Here is a 27,959-nt window from a genome sequence, read left to right on the forward strand (position 1 = left end):
CTGCCTCTGAAAGAGTAAGCAACAGTACCAATCTGATTCCAAGACCCTCCTTCAAAGGGAACCCAAACCTTACAAGACACTTCCATCCTTTCTATTCTCACAGTGGCATTCCACTGTACCCCCAGAGTGACCTTTCTCACCACATCAATAAATCTGATGTACTCAGACAACAAGCCTATTCCCAGCAGTCTTTAAATAAAAATTAAGTCATTAATATATGGGCTTAAAGTCTTTACATATATACATACTTACATATATATAAGCTTAGCCTAGACTTCTCAACTCAGAGCCATTACAATGAATTATCTATTTTGATATATATAATACATATAATTATTTTGGTACTGACTTATGAAAATGTTAGTCTGCCTCCCTAGGACACAAATGTGAAGGCACTGTCTTTCATTACATTTCAGCGTTTATTGAGCTCCTGCTACATGCCAGACACTATAGTAAATACTAAGGATAAAATGATGTATTTTTAGTACAGCTTTTCTGACTTCGTCTTTTTTTTTTTTTTTAAATGTGATGATCCATTTATTTATTTATTTATTTATTTATTTATGGCTGTATTGGGTCTTCGTTTCTGTGCGAGGGCTTTCTCTAGTTACGGCAAGTGGGGGCCATTCTTCATCGCGGTGCGCGGGCCTCTCACTATCGCGGCCTCTCTTGTTGCGGAGCACAAGCTCCAGACGCGCAGGCTCAGTAATTGTGGCTCACAGGCCTAGTTGCTCCGCGGCATGTGGGATCTTCCCAGACCAGGGCTCGAACCCGTGTCCCCTGCATTGGCAGGCAGACTCTCAACCACTGCGCCACCAGGGAAGCCCTCGTCTGCTTTTTATATGTTCTTGTTTGGGACATTTGTTCTTACTAAACTGCACAATAAAAGACAAGGAACTATCTTTTTTTGAAGGTGGGAGAAACAGGCCTAGCAAGATTCAAGTACATTCCCTACCAGTGGCAAAGATGGTGCTTAGCATATTGATATATAACATTCTGAGTTGGAATTTCACCAAGAAGGGGGATAAGGTACACAAAGCTACTATACTGAGAAAACTTGAAATTCAAAGTAAAAAGTTCAAGATACTGCATATTAGTAGTTTCTTAATTCTTGCATTATTTGAGAACTATTGCCCATCGAAAGCAGACCAAAAGTAGTTTTGTTCCTATTCACTTCACTGATAACTTGTTTCTTAGATTTTGTCACTATAAGGAGTAAATGGTAAGGTATTTCACTTGGATGCTCTGAGTCATAAAAAGAAAACGATACTCCTTCCAGTTTTAAAACAATTTGATAATTATTTAATCTAATACACACTACTACATATTTTATTTTTTTATATTTAGCCTTTCACTCATCTAGATTTCTTTTTTTTTTTGTAATTTGAAGTGTGGTAGAGTTCTAACTTAATTATGCTTCCAAGTGAATAAGCAATTTATGCCAAAAACATCCTTTTCCCACAAAAATGAACTATTGCTTCCGTAATACATGCTAAAATATTAGCATTAATACTCATTTTTAATGATTAAAATTATGATTAACATATAAAACTTTTCCATTATGACAAAGCATATGTTATATATAAATACAGCTTGTCTTTTTTTAGGTGTTTCAGTTGTTAATTTTGACACCCCTGATGAAAATAAGTTTCTGCCACTTCTCATTCTAATTATTACCGCCAGCTTTCATTTTTGTATCCTGAGGAAGTCAATATATTCTTGGCAATACTTGGCAGAGTGAGAAGCAACGCGGAAAGCTGTTTTCTTCCACACAAAGGTGAAACAGTAGCAGTGGAGCCAGAAACAGGAAGCAGGTAAAAACTTCAATCCCATCATGAGCACAAAAACATACTAAAACAAACTATAAGCAAGCAGAATTCTTTATTTAAAGTACATTCTCTTATGGGAAAAAAATCTTTCCTTAAAGCACATGTAGAAGTGCTCCTCATTCACGTCTTGAAAAAAATTCAGTTTTACAAGTAGCAAAACTAAAAGGCTAATTCTTTTTACACATTTACTCTTCTCTTAGAAAAAAAGTCCAATGCCTCTATAAAAGTGACTTTAATCATGATCAAGCCTAACTTTGCCTCTGTTGATGACATTAACTACAAACATGAATTTTTAAAAATTAAGGGATTTTAAATCATGAGTTCATTTCTAGCTTACCAATTAGGCACTGTTAGCTGACAAAAAGTCTGATGTAGGACAGCTGCAATCTATTTAAATGCAGATCCAGCCAGCAGCTGTGAGCACTATTAGGAGCCAGAGTTTGTAATAGCGGATAGCCTTTGTGACCTTTCATTAAGAGGCCTCATGTTCTGAACACAGGTATGCTTTCATTTAAATAAACATTAAGATTTAGTTCTGAAATCTGAGGACACAATTCACAAAATAAAATCACAGGCATTTTTTCTTTTGTTACAATGATCTGGTATATTAATTCCTCCACATTAAACTACCTTTCCAGACAGGTAGCAATTATATTTGCGAAAACACAGAACAAAATTGCTCCGAACATTTAAAACTCGTATTTGAAAAGCAGTTCACAATATTACATCCAAGTTGCACAGAAGCCCCCAGTGATCACTAGGAAATCTACCACAGTCCAGTTTTTCCAACCCAAGGAGGTCCAAACTTCGGGGAATAATGTGGCCGCCTTCCGCTGCTGCTCTAAAAAATATTCGATCAAAACGAAGCTTACAAGTAGCAGCTATTCCAAGATTAGAGTTCATTTGTGTATCCCATGTATACTGGCAATGCTTAGGTTTGCCCAAAAACTCCCAGACATCCGAAATGTTGTTGGGTAAACCACCACATTTGGTAACCTAAAAAGAAAAAGAAAGAAAACTCTTTTCAGTCTTTTTTCCCTTTTATTAAAAAGGTCTTCACCATTACCACAACTAGGTGCAACTTTTCAAATCAGAATGCCACAGATTACTTATTAATGCACAAATGCAAAACTAGATACAACTAGATATATTATAAAATTATTTTACTGCATGGTAATAAGTAGGTAATATAAAAATATCAAGAGAGACAGAGAGGTCTGAAATTTGCCCCTTCTCTTCTGCCACAAGTAGCTTCCTAACTTTGGGAGTCAAATGAAACTCAGAAGACTGAAAATCCATGGTCTCAGTTATTGCTATTAGTAGTTTAAAAAAATGAACATTAAGTGTAAAGAAGGCAAAACTGTTACTCTAATCTATAAATTTAGAAGTATACCATTTATATGATCCAATAATGTCAAATACCTTCAGTTTTATTTGAAATTTACTAACAACATTAACTTTTCCTCCCATTCACACTCTAGGATTTAAAAATATTTTTTATCGTGGTGAAGTACACATAAAATTTCGACTTTAACATTACAGTTCTGTGGCATTAAGTACATTCACATGATTGTGCAACCATCACCACCATCCACCTCCAGAACCTTTTCAATGTCCCAAACTGAAACTCTACCCATTAAACACGAACTCCCCATTCCACCCTCCCCCCAGCCCCTGGCAACCACCACTCTCCTTCCTGTCTGTATGAATTTGACTACTTTAGGAAACTCATGTAAGAGGAATCATGAACATTTGTCCTTTTGTTACTGGCTTATTTCACTTAGCATAATGTCTTCAGGGTTCATTCATTTACGTTATAGCATGTGTCAATATTGCCTTCCTTTTTAAGGCTGAATAATATTCTATTTCAGGGCTTCCCTGGTGACGCAGTGGTTGAGAGTCTGCCTGCCAATGCAGGGGACACGGGTTCGAGCCCTGGTCTGGGAAGATCCCACATGCCATGGAGCAACTAGGCCCGTGAGCCACAATTACTGAGCCTGCGCGTCTGGAGCCCGTGCTCCGCAATAAGAGAGGCCGCGATAGTGAGAGGCCTGCGCACCGCGATGAAGAGTGGCCCCCACTTGCCACAACTAGAGAAAGCCCTCGCACAGAAACGAAGACCCAACACAGCCATAAATTAAAAAAAAAAAAAAAAAAAATTCCATTTCATGTATCAATATATGCATTTTGTTTATTCATCTGTCAATGGACACTTACACTTAGGTTGCTTCCATATTTTAGCTACTGAGAATAATGCTACCAACCCAAGTGTACACCTATCTCTTCGAGGCTCTGCTTTTGCTTGCTTGTATTCACCCAGAAGCGGACTTGCTGGATCATATGGAAAGTCTGTTTAATTTCTGGAGGAATCCTTACACCATATTCCACAGCAGCTGCACCATTTTACATTCCCAGAAGCAGTGCACAGGGGTTCCAATTTCTTCATATCCTTGCAAACACTTGTTATTTTCTGTTGTTTTGTTTTTTTATAATAGTCATACTAATGGATGTGAAGTGGTATCTCATCATGGTTTTGATTTGCATTTCTCTCATGACCAATGATGTTTAACATCTTTTCATGAACTAACTGGCCATTTGTATATCTTCTTTCAAGAAATGTCTAAATCTTTTGCCCATTTTTTTTTTTTAAATTGTATTTATTTTTGGCTGCGTCGAGTCTTAGTTGTGGCACACGGGATCCTTCATTGTGGCGTGCTGGCTTCTCTCTAGTTGTGGTGCGTGGGCTCCAGAGCATGTGGGCACCAAAGCTGCGGCACGTGGGCACTCTAGTTGTGGCGTACGGGCTCTCTAGTTGTGGTGTGTGGGCTCCACAGCACGTGGGCTCAGTAGTTGCAGCGTGTGGGCTTAGTTGCCCTGCTGCATGTGGGATCTTAGTTCCCCAACCAGGGATGGAACCTGTGTCCCCTGCATTGGAAGGCAGATTCTTAACCACTGGACCACCAGGGAAGTCCCGTGCCCAGTTTTTAATGAGGTTATTTTTTTTTTCTGTGTTTTTTTTTTTTAAATTGTAGGAGGTCTTTGTATATTCTGAATATTCTGAATATCTCATCAGATATATGATTTGTGAATATTTTCTACCATTCCATGGGTTGCCTTTTCACTCCATTGATAATACCCTTTGATGCACAAAAGTTTTAAATTTTGATGAAGTCTACCTTATCTATTTTTTCTTTTGTTGTCTGTGCTTTTGGTGTCATATCCAAGAAATCACTGCCAAAACCAATGTCATGAAGGTAAAAAAGGTTGAAAAAAGAAAATCCAGAAGGAAAAGAGTTAGGGACAACTACATTGGTCAAATCTTTCTGTTCTTCTTACCTTACAACTAAGAAACTGCAAATAAACGACCTTTTCTAAATTCTTCTAATCATTATTTTCTCTATACCCCTCTTGTTAATCAATATATATTGTTTTGTGTTGTCTGTTTCATATACCATATATATGTTTTCACCCAATAATGTAACAGCCCCTTCTGCCTCTGCTTCCCCTGTGCTAGGCAAGTAGCACAGGCTAAATAATCATTTGCTGAATTGCATGTGCAAGGTCACTTATACATTATGAACAGATGAAAGTCCTAGTTTTAATAGCTTTAGTCAAAAGAAACCTAAATTAGTTTCCACAGCATTAATCTGCCCATAAACAGTGAAATGACTTCATCACTCACTTCATGATCCCTTAAATTTGTATCTCCTGCAAATATAACTGTAGCTGACTCTGGAGCCTCTTGCATTTTCTTTAAAACTATTTTCAACTGATTCATTCGTTCCTTAGCATGCCCTCTGGTGCTCTCCAAATGAGAAGTCATAAGGCAAAGTTCATTTCCTGACACACTCACCTGCAACAAGATAAATAGAGTTGTTAAAATGATCCACTAACAATTAACACTGAACTTTGTTCACAGAATCAGTAACTATTCAACTGATGGGTATATATCAATATTTACTGAAGTGAAACTATATAATCAGCACCGTGCTTATCCTTAAAGGTCAAAGAATACTCCCAAAGAATACTGAGCAAGTACCCACTAATACTTCAAAACCTCCCTCGAATGTCAACTCCACTGTGAGCCCTTCCCCAGCATCCCAGGCATCAGTGGCTCCCTCCCCTATCCTCCTACAGCACTGTGTAGACTGTTTATAAAGTCCCCTAGATCGAACTGCAGCACAATTATCTCTCTCCTACAAAGCCCTGAGTCATTTGAAAGCAAAGATGGCTCTTTTATTTATTACTGTTACCGAGAGCCTGGCACATAGGTAACTCAAAATAATGTCAGTTAAATGAATGAATGAGAATCACTTACCATTTGCAATTAAGATACCAGCAATGTAAGATCTGTCATTATTTAAACTGATTGCCTGCAGGGTCCAGTTCAAATTCTTTCACATTGGGCATTCATGATCTCCTATAATCTGGATCCAACCTACTTTACCAACCTGTCGTCACACTACCCGCTTTGTGCCCTCTACATCCAACTGAATAGAAGGCTCGTTCACAGCTATACACGCCCTCTTTCACATATACATACCCTGCTATTGGCAATTTGCAAAAGTTTGCTCATGCTGGTTCTGCCACCTGCACTGTTCTTAATGTCTACATTTTACATATTTTTCAGGGCCCAATTCAAACACAACTTCCATCATGAAACTTTCACTAAACAATGTAGCTGAAAATCATCTTTCCTTTCTCTACACTTCCATGGCATATCATTATACCTCTCCCATGGCATTTATGCCTTTCGTTTATTTTAGGTACTATACATACAATCTCTCCCCTGCTAATCTATGAGCTCTATGAGACCAAGATCTATTTGACTCATTTTTGTAAGACTCACAGAGTACAATAAAGTACCAAGTATAGTGGATTTAATAAAAAAAAAAAACTACTTTAAGAAGCAACTGTGGAATGTTAGCAAACTCTTATATATTAAGAAAACATCTAATGAATCAAGGATTTTATTTTTACAATTTGTCTATATTTGAAATGTATGTAAAAATTTAATTTATAAAGTTCTTTAAGACTATTTAAAAGAACCTATAAGTGAGGAGTAAATATTTTTCTAAAGACAATGGTTTTTTAAAAAGGACACCATCATGGAACTATGAAAAAAATAGTTCACTCTTTTTTAAAAAAAAACAATTAAAAAAAATTACTTACATGCACACACAAAAGGTTTCTCATCATTTTTGTATTTGGAAAAGGAATAATCTCTTGGCTTTTAAATTTCAATCTCGATTTCTTCAACATTATAGCTGTGAAATATCCTTTTTCATGACCTTCAAATGCTTGCAGAAAAGAATTTAGGCTGAGAGATCAGGGGTATCTGCAGTTTATCCCAAGCTCCCCTACTGAAAATTTTATAACAAGCAGGTATAGATATTTAAATGGATATAAATCTTAAAAGTAAACTATTATTTCAAAATAGTTGAAGATGGTCAACCAAGTCCCTCTGTAACTGTAAGTATGGAAAAAATATAAAAGTGTAACTGGAAGTATGGAAGAAATACAAAAATAATAATGAATTTACATAAGTGCCCAAAACAGTTAACAGTGCTAATACGAAACATAAAAATTTGAAAAATTTCTGAAAGGCAGAGTAGATGAGACTTAAACTGAGGCAACTTGACATGCAGTTACTTTTCACTCGGGAAGCACCAGAAAAATCACAGTAAGTGAATAAAAAATTTAGAAAGGTATAAACTTTCAAGAAGAAAAGAACAGAAATGGAGGGGCAATGAATGAAAGCTTCCAAGGTTTTCAGAGAACAAAGCAGGTGGAGAAGTGGTAACTGGTTTATCAGAACGGAGGGGAACCAGGAAAAGAGGAACAGGAAGAGAAGGGAGGAAGAAAGGGAGGGGCAGGGAGGAGGGCAGCAGACTAGAAAGATGGCAGGTGGGGAGTCCAGCAGGAGGAAAGGAGGCGGAGAGGGAGGGAGGAAAGGAGAGACAGAAAAAAGAATTTTCCAGAACTGAAGGTCACAAACCTCCAGATTGAAAGGTCCTACCAAGTGTTTGGCATAATAAATGAAAAAAAGACCCCCAAAACACTGGAGTTAAAAAGAAGAGCCTCAAAGCTTTCAGAGGGGGAAGGGGGGGAAGAAAGATCAAGAATTAGAATGGCATCAGACTTCTAATCATCAATAATGGAAACTAGAAAACACTGAAATCATGCCTTCAAAATTCTGTGGGAAAATGACTTTCTACCTAGAAATCTTTGTCCAGCCAAACTATCAAGGAACTATGAGAATAAAACACTGGCATTTCCAAATAGGCTGGGATTCAAAAACTTCACTCCCCATGTGCTACTTCTTAGAAAAGTGACTAGAGAATGTGCGCCAATAAAATGAGGAAGTAAACCAAGGAAGAAAGCATGGGATTCAGAAAACAAGATAACCAAAACAGAAGACAGGCAAAAGGAATCCCCAAGAGAATGCAGAAAAGTTGTCCCGCAGAGAGAGAGAGAGAGAAAGGCAGATAGAGAGAGCTCTCTCTTCAGCAATTTTGGATTAAAAAGTAAATCAAAATTAAAATCATACACTAGGTAAAAGTGAAAGTCAAAGAAAACATGAGATTTAGCCAAAAGTCATGAAATGAAGCCAAAGTGGTATATTAAATGCACTTAGTAAAAACAAAATAGATGAAAAATCAAAAACTAAAATATTCAGGGCAAAAAGGTAGAAAAAGAACAAAATAAATAAAAAGAAATAAAGACTTTTTGAAAAAGCATAACCACAATGCAATCACCACACTTAAACATTTTCTAACAATTTGATTTCACCAAAAAGCTCCTTAGTGCCTCAAATTTTGGCAATTTATATTTTCCTGAAAAATCATCCATTTCAACCATTTTTCCACATACGTAACATATTCTCCTACGATTTTTTTAGTATCCTGTGTCTGACTTCTTTTTCTCAAACTTACTTTATTTGTGCTTTTTCCTGTCTATGTTCCAACTGTCTAACTTTGGTTTATCTGTCACCTTGTTTTTCAAAGAAAAAGACAAGTTAAATAACAGGAAAACTGTTACCTGTAATTATCTCGTAACTACTTGCTTTCTTCTTTAGGTAGGCAGAATATGGGGGAATAACTTCCTGTAGAAATACCACATCTGGGCTGTACCTAATTAAACACATCAATTTATGAAAAATATGAGGTATACCATTTCATTTGCAGCTACCTAGATTAGGAAAATGCCACAGCATAAAAGAAACACAAAATTATAGTCCTCTAGGACACCTAATATTCAATATTTATGCTGACCTTTGATAACTATAAAATGAGAAAGACCTGTGCTATTTAACACATAATACTGTAAAGACAAAATTTTTAAAAAAAACATATACATGACAACCTTTCAAAGTTAGAAGAAAAGGAATCATTGACACTAGAAACCAATAATATTAAGAGCCTACAATGGTCCTCACTCTTAACAGATGCTTTAAGTGTTATTGTCTTCTTCAATCCTCTTGAAACAGTTATTATCCATGATGAAGAAAACTGAGCTCTGGAGAACTGAAGTGGCTTACAAGTGGTTCCACAAGGTCACAGAGCTAGTGTGTGGCAGATACGGATCATTTTGGTAATTTTCTTTTCATAGCAATAATTATACACAAAGTTTAGTAAATAAAATAGTACTAGAAGGCTGTGAACAAAAATTAGTGTTCCCTCTGTACCCCAAGCCACAATCCTGCTCCCAGAGGCAGTCACTCCCAATTCTTTCACACGTTTCCTCTGAGAGCTGGACTCTGAAGTCAGGACCGATTCCAAAGCCCATAACCTTGAACTGTTACCCTCCTTGTAGGCAGGTAAGACACATTATCACGTTACCATGAAACAGATGTAATAATACTTACAAAGTTAAATAGGAACACACCCCTCGAGCCCTCTCTGGCAGATTGTTGAGGTCCAATCCATCAATATTCCAGGTAATGAAAGAGAACATGCTGCCATCTTCTTGCTGAACATTTTCAGATGTGCTGGTTTTAGAACTAATGGAATCACTTGTTTCTTCCTTGGTTAGGTCAACACTGGCAAGATAAGAATGAAACACAACTTTGTAAATAATCTATAAACTGATTAATTTAAAAAATTATTTTGTGAGTCTCTGTAGCCCTCATTTTACAGGTAAATAAATTTTAAGAGTCCTAAAAGTATCTGCCTATAGAACAGCAAAAGTCTGATGAGTGAGGAAAAATAGATTCTTACTGTGTTATCCAAATGTCTGCTTACTTAGAACCAACTCAATATCCCTCAATGACATAAGTCACTAAAATGATTTGATAAACTATGACCCCAAATCAGACTGAGTAATGTAAGATTTCCACATTTATCTGGATTCATTTTAAATCACATTTGAAATAAGATCTCATTGTGCCACGTAAATAATGGCTGCAATTCTTTGTTATTCCCCTCACTGAGAGGTGAAGTCCAACTAATACCCTTCCCCTTGAATCTGGACCTTAGTAACTTGCTTGACCAATAGAATATAGTGAAAAGGATTATTCTGGGATTTCTGAGGCTTGGCCATAAGAAACCTTGTAGCTTTCACGCAAGCCTTTTGGCACACTCTGTCCAACAAGAACCCTGAGCTGCTACATGAGAAATCTGACTACTCTGAGACTGCCATGCTGGAGAGACCATGCGTATGGGCTCCAGCCCACAAGTCTGCCTGACCCCACCTTTCCCACCAAGGCCCAGACACTTGAATGGAGGGACAAACATTATTAAAAGGCAACTGCTAAGCATTTATAAAATATACGTAAATTTAAGAACTAGGGTTTTGTATTTATAATTTTAATAAATGTAATGCCAATATTTTAACTTCTTTAAAAAAATTTTATTTTTTAATTAAGAAAATTTTTTTTGGCCACACCACGCAGCTTTTGGGATCTTAGTTCCCTAACCAGGAAATGAACCTGGGCCACAGCAGTGAAAGCGCCAAGTCCTAACCACTGGCCCGCCAGGGAACTCCTGGAAAATTTTTTTTATTGAGGTATAATTAACAGATAATGTTATATTAGTTTCAGGTACACAATATAATGATTCAATATTTGTATACATTGCAAAATGATCACCATGATAAGTCTAGTTAACTTTTAAACTTCTTATGAAATAATTTCAGACTCTCAAAAAACAATAAAAAGAATTCTACTCACCACTCATACAGATAAATGTTAACATTTTACTTATTTAACATTTACTTGCTTTACTCTTTTTATTCTGAAACACTTGCATAAATACTTTTGAATGCATTTCCTAAAAATAAGGACATACATACCTTAGTACAATTATCAAAAATCAGAAAATTATCATTGATACAATGTTATTATATAATTTAAAGATCTATTCAAACTTTGCCAATTGTGCCAGTAATGTCCTAATCCAGGATCACATGTCGCATTGAGATGGCATGTCTCTTTCAAGCTCCTTTGATCCAGAATAGTTCTTCAGTCTTTGTCTCTCCTGACCTTGATGTTTTTGAAGAATACAGCCCATTTATTTTGTAGAATGTCCTTCAGGTTGGGTTTGTCTGATGTTTTCTGAGGATGTGTATTTTTTGGCAGGAATGACACAGAAGTGATAGGGTGTTCTCCTCAGTGCATCAGGTCAGGAGGCCTGATCCAACAGTATTGGATTTGTCCCCAGTACTGGTCACGTTAACTTTGATCCCTTGGTTTCTGCACTGCAGAGTTATGATTTCCCCCCATGTAATAAGTATTTTGCGGGTAGGTACTTTGAGACTATGTAAATGTCTTGTTTCTCATCAACTTTTACCTATTAGTTTGTTTTTTTTTTTAATTTATTTTTATTTTTGGCTGCGTTGGGTCTTCATTGCTGCGCACAGGCTTTCTCTAGTTGCGGCGAGCGGGGGCTACTCTTTGTTGTGGTGCGCAGGCTTCTCATTGCAATGGCTTCTCTTGTTGTGGAGCATGGGCTCTAGGCGTGCGGGCTTCAGTAGTTGCAGCACACGGGCTCAGTAGTTGCAGCAAGCAGGTTCAGTAGTTGTGGCGCACGGGATTAGTTGTTCGGTGGGATGTGGCATCTTCCCGGACCAGGGATCAAACCCGTGTCCCCTGCATTGGCACGCGGATTCTTAACCACTGTGCCACCAGGGAAGTCCCTTAGTTTTAGTGTCCATTGATGATTCCTGTCTGAGATAATTACTATCAAGATAGTTCCCAAATGGTGATTTTTTTTCTAACTCTAACATGCCTTCAACATTTAGTAGTTGGAATTCTACTGTGAGGGAAAGTGTTCCCTTCACTCCTGGACAAATGTATTTATATCAGTGTGGATTCTTATTCTATTCTATAGATAAAGCCTCACTCTCACTGGCATTTGATCTGAGTTCCAAGAGACAACAGACCACAGCCTCATCAATCACTTTGCTTGTTTTCTGCCAATTCGTGATTCTGGGCTAGGAGACTCCTAATGGTCCTCCACCCCACCATTACTCAGCTCCACCCACATTTTTTTTGAGGGACGATTTCAGGGACTCCACCTCCTTTGTTCCAACTTCTTTACTGACTACAATTTAGGATACAACTAACAGACACTAACACAGGCTAGTCTGAGTAAAACAAAAGAATTCACAAGGAAACAGAATCATGTCCCAGAGCCAAGTACAGGAACACAGCTATGCCTATGGAAGTTCGATCAAGGCTCTCTCTCCATCTTACTCAACTTCCCTCAGTTTCACTGTCTCTCTGCAGACTAGCATTCTCAGCTTCCCCATGAACAAAAGAGTATGGGTATGGGTCCCCCACAGGTACTGAGTTAACATGTACAGTCCCAGCTTGACAGGAAGATTCACTAAACACTCTTGGTTCTAAGCCCAGGAGAGAGGATCTGACTGGCCAGCACGGGCTAGATGAACACCTACTAATCTAACTGACTTTAGCTAATACAACATGGGAGCCAGAGATATGTCACTGTGGATGGGTAGACAATTCCTCAACAACAGGCCAGGCAGACGGAGAAAGGAGCCTAATGAAATGATCTTATCACATCTATAAGACAGTGCAGCTGAAAAGTTCACAGGAAGAAAGAAGTATCTACTATGAACAGTTAACTGTAGAGGCTGCCCATACAGCTGGGAGAACTTTATATATTCAATTCATACTTATTGAGAGCTTATTACATGCCAAATATTGTTTGAGACTTTGGGAAATCAACAATGTATGAAACAGATACTGTCTTCACCAAATGTGTAGTCTAGTGGGAGATATAAAATACTAAATAGCGATTATAATGTGAACTAAGTTGTCATGCATGATACTATATAGAATTACTTAAGAGGAGAACCTTACCCAGACTTGGGAAATCAGGAAAAGCTTCTTGAAGACAAGTCATGTCTAAGCTGGACTCTTAAGATAAATGTTACTTAGCAAGGAAGGAGGAAGAAAAGGGTTCTAGGCAGAGATGATAAATATCTTTACAAAGGTTGAAAGGCAAGAAAAAATGGCCCACTGGAGAAAGGGAAAGTTTGGTATGCCTGGAAGTTTTGTAGGGTAGGAAAGAGAGTGTGAAAAGAAACGAACCCAGAAATATGGTCAAACCGTGGAGGGACCTGTAAGGCACCTGGACTTTAAGAGCAGAAGTGCATGAATTGGGGAGGGAGCACTGGAATAATAGGGGCGGATGTGCAGTTTATAAAAACTATTATCCTGGCCGGGCGGCAGAGAATAAATAAACAACAACAATATAAGAAGCAAGAAAACTTCCAAGTTACCATTCCTCAGTAGAGGATTTTGCCTCATTCATTTGTTTCGAAACTCTTGCTTACATATTTCCTAAAACTGTAGTCAAAAAATTACATTTTTCAGATATTCCCCCACCCCCCACCCCCCGACTCCAAAGTACCTTCCAAGTGACAGCCTGGACTTCGGGAGAGAAGCGTCAGCCCCGCTGCTGGGACGCGTCTCCATCCCACGCACCAACAAAAACCCTCCGCCTCCGGCTATTCAGAGGCGAGACGTGCCTCTACTCAAACCCGCCCGTCCAACTCGACTGCAGGTCCCAGGATGCCCAACGCAACCTGGTACAAACTGCCTCCGCCCGGAGTGGTCCCCGCCCCGTCATCACTCACCAGAACTCGGGCTCCGAGGTGGTCTCAAGATGGCTTTTTAAAGCGCTCTCCTCCACGGCCGGCTCGAAGTAGGAGTCCAGCGCTCTCTGCAAAACAAAGACACAGAGATGGGACGTGTGCGCTGCACGGACCAAAGTAAAGAGCGGGAAAGAGAGAAGCAGCGAAAGCGTACTTCCATCTCCCAGTCGTTCTCGGCCAGGTAGCACTGAGCCACGGCGGCGTCGCAACTCGCGACCGAGGCAAACTCCACACACAGAAGTCTCCGCTTCTTCACCTCGGGCTCCCCCTCCTCCCGCTCAGCCTCCGGGGCACCGTCCGGACCGCCCTTCCGCTCCATGGGCTCGCCGCCTACTCACCTCCCTCTAACCCGGGCCGAGCGGGGAGACGCCTGCAGCCCTGCGCAGGCGCCCAGCGCCCCAGCGCTCGCGCATCAACCGCCTCTTGCGGAAACGCACTCCGCTTTCGGAGGACGATAGCGCGCCTGCGCAGCAGGAAAGCCGGCCCGGGCTGGCGAGGGCTAAACAGCGCGTGCGCGCGAGGTCACAACGAGGCGCGGAACGTCAGTGCGCGAGCCGCGGTGGCACCGTGGCCGCGGGGGCGCGCGTGTGCGGACTTGGAGCGCGTCGCGGGCCCAGAAGGCTGCAAACCCTTCGCCCTTTCTGTCCTTGTTCTTTTGCGAACTTCCGGGCTTCCCTGCCCTTCCAAGAATCATTCTTGAGTGGGGCCTGGGAGCCGGCGAACGGTCCACGATGAGCTGTAAGGCAAAGAGCCTGCTGGAGGCGATAAAGTTCTCAGGCAAGGCTCTCGGTTTTGACAGAAGTTTGGAAAAGGTATTAGAGGCGAAGGCGCGGTTTCTAATGAGGGGAAAGAAAGCACCATGCTTGGTTCGTGGTGAGCGCTGAATAAATTGTCTCTGGCTAGATTCTGTTGGACTGCGTTCCTAAATTCACCTTAGTAATAATAATTACTACTTTAATGGAGCACAGTTATGTGCTAGGTGTGCCTACATTGATCTGTCTTTAAAACGAAAACGTAAGTGGCTTAGCCAGCAAAATGGCTTAGCCAGCAAAAATAGCAGAGGAATTGCACTTTGGGACATGCAAACTGTGGCCAACCATAGGCAAGTCCTCAACTGTTCTTTTATAGCGAGGAGAGGAGCTGTCTTGAACAAGTTCGCTGGAGGAGAGGAGAGCCGGGGCTGTGGTCGTCTCATTGGTTGAGTTGCAGAGGTTTCTCAGCAGCTGGGTTGTTGCTGGACGGGGAGAAAATCTTCCTTTTTCCCGCTGGGGTTTATAAAGTAAGCTGGGAGGAGTGGTAAGTGGGGGAAAGTTCCCCCTTCAGGGCTTCCCAACTCCATTTTGAATGAGGTATTTTATAATCGTAACATTATATAATTGTTATTACAATATTATGAACATTTTAAAAAGAAGTGAAATTTTAGTAAAATATTTTAAGTAACTCATTATATCCAAAATATTTAACATGTAATCAGTAGAAAAGAGTACTAACTTTTTGTACTTAATTTTTGAAATCCCGTGTGAATTTTACACTTACAGCACATCTCAATTCATACTAGCCATGTTTCAAGTGCTCAATACTGACAGGTGACTAGTGGCTACCATGTTAACTGCACAGGTCAGTATCATAGTAGGTGCTCTGTATTTGTTAATTTTATCAAAAATGGATTTTGTAGTTGTCTACTTTTCGTGTGGGAAGAGTTGCTCAGGCTAAAGTACAGGTTTATGCTTAGTGATCTATAAATCCAGTCGTGAACATCGTTTCTTTTACCGTAAATTTTAAGGTAACGTCATCTAGACCAGTGGTTCTCATTTGAGGGTGGTTTTGCTTCCCATGGGACATTTGACAGTGTCTGGAGACATTTTTGATCATCACAACTGGAGTGTGGTGGGAGGGGTGGGACTGGCATCTAGTGGCTAGAGGCCAGGGATGCTGCTGAACATCCCACACTGCACAGGTTCCCTCCCCCGTCCCCACGACAGAGAATCACCCACTCCAAACGTCAACAGTGCTGAGGTTTTGAACACTTGACTTAAACCATCCTCTTATTCATTTTGTCCTAGGTCAAAACTAGATAAATTGCTACTTTCTTGTTCTTTATAAGAATATATAAACCATGTCTTTGCACTGAAGTTTGAGTTGGTTGTTCAAATCATGCGATTTCTACATGTGTTGGCGTGTAACAGAATATGGTCTTTCTCTAAATCTCTGGTTAATAATTCTTCTTTTTTAATTAATTAGTTTATCTTTTGGCTGCACTGGGTCTCTAGTTGCAGCGAGTGGGGGCTACTCTTCGTTTTGCGGTGCACGGGTTTCTCATTGCAGTGGCTTCTCTTGTTGCAGAGCACGGGCTCTAGGCGCGCGGGCTTCAGTAGTTGTGGCACGTGGGCTCAGTAGTTGTGGCTCGCAGGCTCTAGAGCGCAGGCTCAGTAATTGTGGCGCATGGGCTTAGTTGCTCCGCGGCATGTGGGATCTTCCCGGACCAGGGCTCGAACCCGTGTCCCCTGCTTTGGCAGGCGGATTCTTAACCACTGTGCCACCAGGGAAGTCCCAACAATTCTTTAAAGTCTCTTAATATAACTAGTGTGGTTTTCGCGCGTCACTGGACCTTGACTGACAAAATTATTTTATGTCAAAGAATTGTCCCTTTGGTGATTTAAATATGACACCAGAGATTTTTCAAGGCAAGAAATGCTCACTTTTAAGTGCAGGATTTTAAAATGCAAGAATATTGTTAAAACTAAATTGGAGTAAAGATGTATATGGTCTCTCAGACACACTTGTTCTCTATACCTCATTGCTTTTGCAAAGGTGAGAAGGAATAATGTTTCTGGGTGTAAGAAGCAAGTGAGATGTACAGTACTACTGTGTCAAGTTTGCTCCATTACCCACTCCCACAAAGTCAATGAATCAAGTAGAATAACACTTGAAAATTTGGCTGATAATATTCCAGTGGGGATTTTGTTTTTTGGACAGATGTTTTGACCTGGCATATAGAATCTGATAAATGATGGTGACTTTCTGTTCCTCTCAAAATGATCTGTTGAAAAAGGCAAATTGCAAAATTAGTCCTGGTACAGATGTCAAGTCAGTGCATGAGATCATACATTAGAACTTGTTTATTTAAGCCTGTTCTCTTTTTAAAACCTCTGTTTTATCAGTGTTTATAAATACCCACAAAACCTATCTTTTATAAAACATTGATACAGAAAAACCAACACGCAAAATAAATGTCCTACATGTGGTCTGTCACTCCCATCACTCCAGCCAACTGCCAGCACCAAGCACCATACATGTGAATTATGCCATCTAAGTCAACCAGCTCCTAGCAATCTGCCAGCTGCCTGTAGAAACAAGAGTGAGTCCAGGCAAGCCCGACAGAACTGGCTGGCCGAGCCCAGCCTAAATTGCCAACTGACAGAATCAAAATCTAATAAATGACTTTGTTTTAAGCCAAAAAAAGAAAGTGTCCTGTTCTTGCTATAAGATCACTTTTAAATCAGTCAACAAACTAAGTACTCTAGGTTATAAAGAAATGCCAATCACAATTCCTCGCCCTCTAGGAGTTTATCATCTGGGAGAGGAGAAAAAGTGGGTTCCAAGGAACAGCCCCATCAGATGTGCCCTGAGAAAAAAGAGTCCTATGAATAAATAATTTAAGAAAACATTGATGTTGTATACCCCCTTTTTAAAATTGTAGTAAAATACACATAACATAAAGTTCACCATCTTAACCATATTAAAGTATTCAATAGTAATTATTGCATTCACATGGTTTACAACCATCACCACCATCCATCTCCAGAACTTTCCTATGATAACTTTTATCATAGGACTCACTATTCATTATTGAAAATATCTGTTGATTTTTCTGTCTTCCCTCTCCTCACTGAGAGCTCTTTGGGAGCAAGTCCATAGCAGATGCTTAATAAGCATTTGTCAGTGCCTAGTAAGAATGCCTTTCACGTAGAAGATACTCCCTATGGTTTGTTCAATCAGTTGCTGAAGCTACTAAATGTTGGGCATATTGTTGTAGAATGCTCTTAGTTGACCTTCAGATTTGAATGTATTCATTCATTCAACAAACATTTGAGTATCTACTATGTGCCAGGCACCATTCTCGGCACCAGGGATATACCAGTGAACAAAACTGACAAAAACCCTACCACTCATGGAACTTACGTTGTACTGTGGTAAATCAAACACTGAACAAAATAAGTAAATAAAATATATAGTATGTTAGATGGTAATAAGTGCTATAAAAGAAAATAAAGCAAAGAGCAATGATAGGCAATATTGGGACAGGAGAGTATTTTTCCCTGAAATATGTATTCCTGTGGAATAATTTTTTTGAAAGTTGTTTTAAATACTGTCATCTTGGAAGATGTCACTGAAATAGTAAAGATCTGAGCACGTAATAGATACTCCAAGGGGAAGATTGATCCAGGCAGGGGAACAGCAAATATAAAGGCCCTGGGACTTTATCACACTGTGTGCTTGCAGTGTTTCAAGAGGATTCCCAAGGAGACTAGGAAGGGACGATTTGGAGATGAGCTAACCATGTATGGCTTCACTGTGTAAGGACTTTGGTTTTTACTCTGAGTGGAATGGAGTTCCATTAGAGAATTTTGAACAGAAGAGTCATATAACCTGACTTGCATTTTAAAAGGAGCACTCTTGTTTCTAAGACTGAGAATGGACAAAAGGCGGGCAAGGGCAGAAGTAGGGAGATAATTTGGGAGGCTTCTGTAACAACTGGAGAGAAATGACGGCTTGGATTCGAGTGGAAGTATAATGAGTAGGTGATGGGGGCTGGGAAGGTGATTGGCATTCTGGATTTGTTTGAAGCTAGAGCTGACAGGCTTTGCTGATGAGTTGGATAGTGAGATAGGAGGGAAAGAGGAGTGATGACTCCAGGGTTTGGGGCAGTTCTATATACTGGGGTACTTGCCCTGAGAAGGCCTTTTATCTAACTACCTTAAATTGGTTATGGCTTACATCACTCATTAGATTTATCACTATTCCCCTCCTGTAGAGTTGCTACATACATCTTGAGCGCTCATATCAGGGGACTTTGCCGTTTATCTGGTAGCTGGGACTTTTACAATCAGTCAGGTACATTGGGGCATGCTCAGAAAGGAACTGAACTGCAGAGTAGAAGGCAGGGGATCTGATAGGATCATATTCATCTTCAGAAAAGCACCTTCAGGGTTGTTCAGGCCTCTAAAAAGAAGCCGAGTGAAAGTTCTGAGAAGCAAGCAGGCTGGAGTCATCTTCACAGTTCTGGCATTTTCAGTAATAACTAACATTTATTGAGCACTCTGAGCCAGACGCTGCACTAAACATTTTACCTACATTATTTCGTTTAATCCTCACGACAACCTGATGAGGCAGGTACTATTATTATCCCCATTTTACACATGAGAAAATAGAAGCTTAACTTTTCTAAGGCCTCACAGCTAGTAAGGGGGATCTAAACCCAAGTTGTCCGCTCCCTGCCTGTGTGTTAACATTGTATTATAGTACCTAACCTTAGAGAAACTGTCCTGTATCCTGAGTGAAACTGGCACCAAGCGTAGCCTTTGGTGGGCTTGTGAGTCTGAGTGATTAGTTGACCCTCTGACTTCTGGTGGGCATTGCAGAATAAGAGCCAGCAAAGGGCATGTGGAGTGGCTAGTGGAGGAGGAAAAGAATCCGGAGGTGTGAACGTGGGAGTTCAGGAAAGGCCAGAAAACAGTTTAGATGTTGCAGAATGCTGAGAGGTCAAGTAAGGGACAGGCTGAAAAGCCTGAATTTAGTAATTAAGTCATCCTTGACCTTGGCAACAGAAACAATTCCAACTGGGCAGTTTTAAGCAATTCCATGTGAAACTATCCAAACCAACTTTCAGTTTGATGGTTGTGTTTGAGTCACAACTTTGATAAGGATGAGAATTAAAATGTTTTAATCACCTATGATATGCCAGGCCCCGTTCTAACTTAATTTGAGTTTTATCTTAATCTTTATAAAACTCTAGGAGGGTAGTGCTATCATCTCCACTTTACAGCTTAGGAAACCTCAGTTAAGGATCTTGCCTAAGGGGCTTCCCTGGTGGCGCAGTGGTTAAGAATCTGTCTGCTAATGCCGGGGACACGGGTTTGAGCCTTGGTCCCGGAAGATCCCACATGCCACGGAGCAACTAAGCCTGTGTGACTAAGCCCGTGCGCCACAACTACTGAGCCTGTGCTCTAGAGCCCGCGAGCCACAACTACTGAGCCCACACGTCTACAGCCCGTGCTCCGCAACAAGAGAAGCCACTGCTATGAGAAGCCCGCGCACCTCAAAGGAAGAGTAGCTCACGCTCCCTGCAACTAGAGAAAGCCCGCGCAGCAACAAAGACCCAATGCAGCCAAAAATAATTAAAAAAAAAAAAAAAAAAGGATCTTGCCTAAGTCTGGCTCCAGAGCTAGTGCTCTTAACTATTGGTCTAGTCACCTGTGTAATTAAGCTACTAAAACATACACTTATTATAAAACTGAAATGTTGGGCTGATACAGCAGCATGGCTGAACCACAATTCTTGAATAGCTTATGCCCTTTTATGGCCCCTTAACATAATTTCCAACTATTTTTCTTGCCGTTGCCACTCCATCACACTGCCACCTTCTATCTTACTCTTTACCTCTTTTCCTGCTTATATGCAGGTGCATTTTTACATCATCCTCAGACACACTTCCTCTGGTATCTGTACTGTGTCACATATGAAATCAGCTGTGTCCATCATCAGGGCAAATTGCTTTGAAAACAGCCTCCTTTACAAATACACAAAATTCTCATCCACTAATATTATGTTCTCTGTGCTTTTGTGCATACATACGGTCTTCCGCATTCCGTCTCCTTGGTTGACTCACGTTTTTACATACATGCAGGTTTTCTCATGCCATGTGCCACACTCCTTGAGGCCCGTTACAGACACCCTTACAGAGCCAGAGACATATGTTTCTTTATCCATTAGCAGAGGCCCTGTGTGTGCCGCTCAGCAATCAGCAGCAGTGCCAGTGAGGCGGTGACTCTTAAAGACCAGAAAGATTGGAAACCTCAAGGCCTAAGAATAATTCTGGGTTCTGGGCAGAGCTTCCTATTAGGGACTGTCTCCTTCATTGCTGTTGACTATTAGGGATCCCTTCTCAATGTCTTTACTGAAAAGCTAAGTGAGGAAAGGAGAGACTGTGTTTGTCACCTGAAGCATATCTCTCTCTGATGGAATTTGAGCCTGCAGGTCAAGGGTGGCGGGGGGCGGGGATGCTGTGGTAGCATGAGTCATATAAACTCATGTGAATGCCTGAGGTGCAGGGCAGAGACAGTACCCTGCAGGCCATACAGAAAAGGGGCAGATGATTACATGAGCGCATGTCCATTTAAGACCGTTTTTATGCTGAACTGAGGAGTCTGCTGTGTCAGACTGGGCTGAGCCGTAGAAGTTCTTGCCGATCTACTGCAGTCATCCAACCTGCAGGATTACTGGGGCCATGGCAGCTATATTTCTGATCCCATGGCATCATAAAAGGCTACACACCCATCTTCCTCCCGATGCATGAGGTCCTAGTTGTCTGCAGCAGTCCAGGTGAGATGTGAGGGGAGGCAGTTTTGCATAGTGGTTAAGCCAGAGACACCTGAGTCCAATGGAGATAAAAACAGTATCTACTTCAAAGATTTGTGAGGATCGAGACAGGGTCTCAATGCCTGTAAGACAATGCGTGTACATTTCTGAGCACGGTCTGTCACACAAAGTTAGCCATAGTTAATAACCAAATAAACACGTGTGCTCTCTACAGCCTATATCTTGACTGAGAGCTTTTTTTTTTTTTAAATAGTGTCCTCCCCCCAGCCCCATTCTTCATCAGACAGGTAGCTCTCCATCGGTTTCTTCCACCGCAAGACTGTTTCTTAGTTCTGGGAGGTTGGGTAGGACATCCCTTCATTGTTGTCTTCCATTGGTTTACTTATTTTTACTGAGGGAGACAAGAATTGGCAACACAGGGAATTCCCTGGCGGTCCAGTGGTTAGGACTCCACACTTTCACTGCTGAGGGCCCCGGGTTCGGTCCCTGGTCAGAGATCTAGGATCCCACAAGCCATGCAGCCCAGCCAAAAAAAAAACAAAAAGAATTGGCAACACATAAAAGCATTTCTCTGCCATATCTGGCTGACCAGTACAAAAGTATCTCTATTCCAACGTACATTTTCAACCAGTTTTGTATCTTAGTATGTCCTTTGTCCTTTCAAGTTGTGGAAAAAGATAAAAATTAAAATCAGTATTTTGGGGGACTTCCCTGGTGGTCCAGTGGTTAAGAATCTGCCTTGCAACGCGGGGACATGGGTTCGATCCCTGGTCAGGGAACTAAGATCGCACATGCTGTGGGGCAACTAAGCCCGTGTGCTGCAACTACTGAGCCCGCACGCTGCAACGAAGATCCCGCATGCTGCAATTAAGACCTGATGCAGCCAAAAAAAACAAAAAACAAAAAACAAAATCAGTAGTCTGCAGTAGAAAATCCTATTGACATTTGTTTTACCTTTTGTCATCCCAGCCAAAGTTAGATAATAAAATGGAACTCTAAGAACTGACCTCTACTAAACACACCATACCTTAAAATTACACTAAACTACCTTTGGTGACTATGATGCTTTCCTGTTCGATTCTATTTCTTGAACTGCCTGGCTTTTTCCTGTCCTCACCTGCCTAACTCCTGCCCGTCCTTCAATCCACAAATAATTCCCCAGGATGCCTTTCCTAATGTCTCTTCCCTGAAAACATACTTTGATAAGTAAGATCCTTACTTCCAGCAACCTGTATTTATCCTATCTGCAGTAATTCGCTCTACTGCAGTGTGCATGTGTGTCTATTCCTTTAGACTGGGAACCCCTTAAAAGCAGGGATTTGATCTCGTTCATCTTTAGATTGCAGTGCTTGATAGACTCAGGTAAATGCCCCCAGTAAGGTGAGTTTACACCTTGGGCTTGCTTGGTGTGTATTATTAGTTTATGAGGACATCTTGTGGCTAGGTTATTTATTGTATAAATAGACTTGATCCCGTTCTAACGTTTACTTTTCCATTGATTTACCCATTAAGCAAAACATGACATATTATTTAGGATGGTTCATATTTTATAGTTCTGTTTCTGTTTTACATCAGGGCCTTCTAGGGGATAAACAACAGCAAACAACTAAAGTCATATTTGTGAAATGCCGAAATGTCTTCCTGGTGGGAGCATAAAGGCCGCTGAATACCTAGAGATTCTATAGTTAGCAACTGGGGAGACTTGGAGGTGGACAGACCTAGATCTGAATCTCAGTTCTGTCACATCCTGGGTGACCTTGAGAGTAAACCACTCTGAATTTAAGTTACACAAACTGGAAATAACCCCTTCCTTGTTATATAGTATATGGAAAGACTTTGGCACAGTGCCTGACATGAAAGTGCTCAATAAATGGTAGTTATCTAGAATTAAACCATTTAATGCTTGAGACATCCTTTCCTGTATCTACAAACAGACACATCAAATATTCATCCATATTCTGCCTGAACACTTCTAGTGACGGTGAGAATTACGTTGCTGGATGCAGCACATTCTATTCACAGTTTAGTTCCAGCTTCTAAATATTATCTATGATGTTTTTTCCTAGTAATTTAGATAGGATATAAGAAACATATTTCTATTATTTTTCTTTAAGTTTCCTTTCTAAAGATGTTTGATATAACATTTTAAATTCATTGTTCCACATTTTATCTTTCATATAATTTTTTCATTATGATACTATAAATGGGGCAGGACCTTAAAAGCAGCAATTTAACTTTGCTGGATTCTATCAAACTTTTTTTATATTAAAATAGGTTTGTGGTATAAGCTTATTAATTCTAGTAATGCATTGAATTACTCAATTTCTTCCAGTAAATGGTTTTAAACCATTCATTATGAAGTCATTCTAAAAAATTACTTTGTGCAAAAACTAGGGAACATCCAAATTAAAACTATAATGAGTTAACAGATCACAAGGACCAGCTGGCTTTGTTGGTGCAAAATTTCTAAGGAGACATTAAGAGATGCCAGGTTGTTGTACATAAGGCTGAAAAGCTCAGACGGAATGTTTGATTTCTGCAGAGGAGTGGAGATTAAGAAGAACTACCCGTTTTTCCCTAAATATTCCTTTTTATTTCAAAACAGTTTACATCAGAGTTAATTTCTATCAGAGAGAGATTGGTAACTTGATTTTCAATTTCTGAATCAACTTTTTGGGGGTGACTTGGTTTAATCCAATGATAGTTCTTGTTAGGCTGTTTGGGCTTTTCTAATACCACCAAATATTCAAAATTCTTTTTTTTTACACTTAGGTGACTGTTGTTTCTGCTGTCCCTGGGAAAGTGATTTGTGAAGTGAAAGTAGAAGAGCAGCATACCAATAAAATGGGCACCCTCCATGGTGGCATGACAGCCACCTTAGTGGATGTCGTATCAACATATGCTCTGCTGTGCACAGAAAGGGGAGCACCCGGAGTCAGTGTCGACATGAACATAACGTATGTATACAAACTGTACCCCAAGTAACTTTCTCCAATGTGGTAACTCATTTCAAACAACCGAGACTAAACACATTTGTAACATAAATAAAACATGAGGTGCCCTTAGCTGGTCATCCTTAAATGCAGCTATAGATTTACCTTAAAATATTCCATGGTTTTAGAATCTAGAACTAGAGGAATTAATTTCCAAGTACAATATATATCAGTAATAATAAGTAATCAGTAATATAACCAGTAATAAATAGGGAATGATCTAAACACTCAAAAAGGCAAACATTCAGCTTCTAATATGCATACTGGTGGGGAAAACAATCATCACAAACTCACGGTTTGTAACTGTTTTTCATACAATCCTTAAAAGTGCCACTTGTACAAATGTCTCGTGAAGGTTGTACTGAGTACCTATAGAGAAAAGCTAGAATAAAAATCAAAGAAAAGTTGAGGAAACCTTCACGTATACATTGCCATTGCCTTGTAACAAGGTGAACACAAATGTCCAGTTTCGCAGTACTTCATGTTTTCCTGCAACTGCACAGACATGCTCTCATGATAAGGAAGCAGAACCCCAGATGTCAGGTTTGTCACTCACTGTTGTGAAAATGCCTGCAGGGGTCAAACACTTCCAGATGCAAAAAATTAAATTCCCACATTAACTAGTACTGTTGCCAGTGTCCCGCTCACTAAAGAGTGCAGGGCCCTGGGATTTAGTTTCAAGACAATTGATTTTTCCACCTAAGCAAGAGAAGAAAGATTTTTGTTGGAAGGGCAGGCAGGGGTTAGGGTGGGAAAGCCAATGTGATATATCACAAGGGCAATGGAAATAATGTCAGTTATCAGGTTTTCAAACAATCTAAACCTTTTCTTAGGCTAACTTTCAGTCCCTCTCTACTATGGAAATAAATTGAGAGTGCAGTAAGCAAATCACAGGACAAGATGCAAATGGTGTTTTGAAATTAAGACATACAAAACGAAGGATCTGCTCGGGCACTGGTGAGCCTATTCAGCAGTCCTTACCTTATTCCACATGATAAGGGTAAGACCACTTGATGACTCTGCTTTGCCTTAAGACCCTCTGTTACGAGCAGAGAGATCTTCCAACCTAGCACTGCATTTCATGATCTTCTAAGATACTGCTGCTACAATCCTAAAGGATTTTTAATAAGTCAAACATAATTTTGGCCTTTCAAAGTATGTGTTGCCAAAGTATTGGCCACCATCAAGAGCTGCCTGAGATTCAAAAGGGCCTATATTAATTCCTTATAGTTCTTATTAAGTCATTTTAGAGTTGAGTAAATTCTGCATATTGATTTGACAAGATATTAACACCAAGTGTTACTTCACCTAGGAAGTTAAGCCAATTAAGTGAAAGCTCAAGGAAATCTCTAGCCCCAAATAAATATGAAGTGGGAAAGTAAAAAAAAAAAGGGTGGTGTGGGGGGGTGGGAGCAGTTGAAAACCCCTTCCTATATTTTTGGGAAAAGAAATTTGTGTGCATAAGGAATCAGTAAGATATAACTCGGTCAGGACCAGCCATTCAAATTAGAAAGGATATTATTCTTCAACTATTTAGGAGTAAATAAGTAACATAAGGCTGTTATGAGATGCACACAATTTTCTCTTTTAAAAACTATTTGCTGTTAACTAAATTTAAATGTTTCTTTTCAAGGTACATGTCACCTGCTAAAATGGGAGAAGATATAGTGATTACAGCACATGTTCTGAAGCAAGGAAAAACACTTGCATTTGTTTCTGTGGATCTGATGAACAAGGCCACGGGAAAATTAATAGCACAAGGCAGACACACAAAACACCTGGGAAACTGAGAACAGCAGGGTAACCTAAAGAAACTCAACAATGAATGTCCAGAGTAAATCTGACTTGAACAAATATAATTTTCAAAATAAATTAGCACAACCACAAGTGGCTAAGAAATATTTTCTTTGGGGAAAATGCCATAGAGATCAAGTGGAATATAGGATAGAGTTGTCTGTATTCTAAGCCTCTTTTAGTTTGTAATCATACATGATACTTGGATGAAAACATTCTTAGCTCAGACTGTTTTGAAAACAGGTAAAGCAAAGCTAGCAGGGCCATTTTGAGGTAAGATTACCTTGAAACTAAAATTCGTATTAAGATAAAGGAGAAATACAAATTAACGATTAATCCTTAACAAATTGTAGGTCCTTCTCAGCTCTAAAATGTTACATATTTTTTTTTTAACCCAATTTGAAGATTATGGAACTTCAAAATAGGTGAACCATAGGCCACATTGGAAAATAAAATAGACTGAGTAGTCCTCAACAAAGTTTAAGGCAAAGCACGTAAGTGATAAATAGTCCAGTGGGTGCACTGCTTTTCTCTGATTGAGAATTTATTACAGGATTGGCATATTTTATAGTGGTGGGGGAGCATACTATTAGCCCCTTTTCTAGTACCTAGGATAAAACCATGCAGGTCTTTAATCTCCCAATCTGCAGTACTGGAAAGACCAAGTTCACAAATTGTTTAGTCCATTTCTCGAAGTTCTACTGACTATGGCATTCATAATAGTTGGTTTCTGCCATCAGGGGGTCTTAGTTAACATTTCATGACTGAAGATCATAAAGTTCCAAAGCAACTTTGGAAACTGGAAACACAGTCAACAGTTAAAGGTTGATTATCCTTTGGTTGTATTAGAATACATGCTGATCTGTCTGCTGAAAGGACAGAAGCAGACTTGATAGTAGCAGTGAGCACACAGGAAACCCAGATCTAGTATTTCCCACTAAAAGTAACTTGGGCTCCTTGGAGAAATACCTGATTTCAGAGCTGGGGGCTGAGATGATAGGGAAATTACAAGATGAACATATCTTGTGCTTTGAAAGTCAGGAAGTGCTCAAGAAAATGACGAGAGGCATGAAAATTATACAGTATTGAAAAGGGAGGGAGTCCATACTGTTTAGGTAATAATATTGAATAAACAGCAGAGACAGGAGAGCTCTTCCTTGTAACAGAATGCTGGTAAATGTGGAGGGGTAGATATAAAATAATAACTATAAAATAGGGAAATAGGACATCACGACCAATTAAAATGAAAATCAACAGTGTACACTGACAGTGTGTTTCTGGATATTAACTTTAGGGGGCATAAGGTACTTACATTGGGTATTGGCCAGGATACATAATCCAAATCTAACCATGAAGGAACATCACTCAAATGTAAAATAAGGACACTGTGTGTTTTAAAAAATTGGCCTGTACTCTTCAAAACTGTCAAGGTCATTAAACAAAAGCTGAGGAACTGTTCAAGATTAAAGGAGACTAGAAACATGACAACTGAATGCAATGATCCTGTACTAACTATAGGGAGATTAAAAAAAAAAAACACATAATCAAAGATAGGAAGACAATCAACAAAACTGAAATATGGATGGTAAATTAAAGTATATCATTGTTACATTTGAGTTTGATA

The 27,959-nt window shown here is 39.8% G+C and overlaps 2 protein-coding genes across 2 annotated transcripts; one reads left to right on the plus strand and one right to left on the minus strand.

Annotated features, from left to right (window-relative positions):
* Nucleotides 1-1,896: 1,896 nt before the first annotated feature.
* TDP2 (tyrosyl-DNA phosphodiesterase 2) lies at nt 1,897-14,281 on the minus strand. The gene is made up of 7 exons (XM_061194877.1): nt 14,104-14,281; nt 13,932-14,017; nt 9,697-9,870; nt 8,871-8,962; nt 7,002-7,129; nt 5,512-5,682; nt 1,897-2,825 (listed from the first exon to the last, which is right to left on the minus strand). The coding sequence occupies exons 1-7, from the start codon at nt 14,266-14,268 to the stop codon at nt 2,544-2,546; spliced, it is 1,098 nt and encodes a 365-aa protein (XP_061050860.1). The 5' UTR covers nt 14,269-14,281; the 3' UTR covers nt 1,897-2,543.
* A 187-nt stretch (nt 14,282-14,468) lies between these two features.
* On the plus strand, nt 14,469-26,428 carry ACOT13 (acyl-CoA thioesterase 13). Its single transcript, XM_061194878.1, has 3 exons — nt 14,469-14,761; nt 24,321-24,505; nt 26,175-26,428. Exons 1-3 carry the CDS (start codon nt 14,681-14,683, stop codon nt 26,329-26,331), a joined length of 423 nt encoding a protein of 140 aa, XP_061050861.1. The 5' UTR covers nt 14,469-14,680; the 3' UTR covers nt 26,332-26,428.
* The last annotated feature ends 1,531 nt before the right edge of the window (nt 26,429-27,959 follow it).

Source organism: Eubalaena glacialis, chromosome 7, assembly GCF_028564815.1.
Source record: "Eubalaena glacialis isolate mEubGla1 chromosome 7, mEubGla1.1.hap2.+ XY, whole genome shotgun sequence".
Taxonomy (NCBI): Eukaryota; Metazoa; Chordata; class Mammalia; order Artiodactyla; family Balaenidae; genus Eubalaena; species Eubalaena glacialis.

Excerpts from the sequence above, each read along its gene's own strand:
- TDP2 (XM_061194877.1), bottom strand. The coding sequence starts at position 14,268 with ATGGAGCGGAAGGGCGGTCCGGACGGTGCCCCGGAGGCTGAGCGGGAG. Across the intron at positions 9,871-13,931 it reads ACCTCGGAGCCCGAGTTCTG|TGTTGACCTAACCAAGGAAG; the intron begins GTGAGTGATGAC and ends TTATCTTGCCAG. Across the intron at positions 2,826-5,511 it reads CAAATTTAAGGGATCATGAA|GTTACCAAATGTGGTGGTTT; the intron begins GTGAGTGATGAA and ends TTTTCTTTTTAG.
- ACOT13 (XM_061194878.1), top strand. The coding sequence starts at position 14,681 with ATGAGCTGTAAGGCAAAGAGCCTGCTGGAGGCGATAAAGTTCTCAGGC. Across the intron at positions 14,762-24,320 it reads TTGACAGAAGTTTGGAAAAG|GTGACTGTTGTTTCTGCTGT; the intron begins GTATTAGAGGCG and ends TTTTACACTTAG. Across the intron at positions 24,506-26,174 it reads AGTGTCGACATGAACATAAC|GTACATGTCACCTGCTAAAA; the intron begins GTATGTATACAA and ends TTTCTTTTCAAG.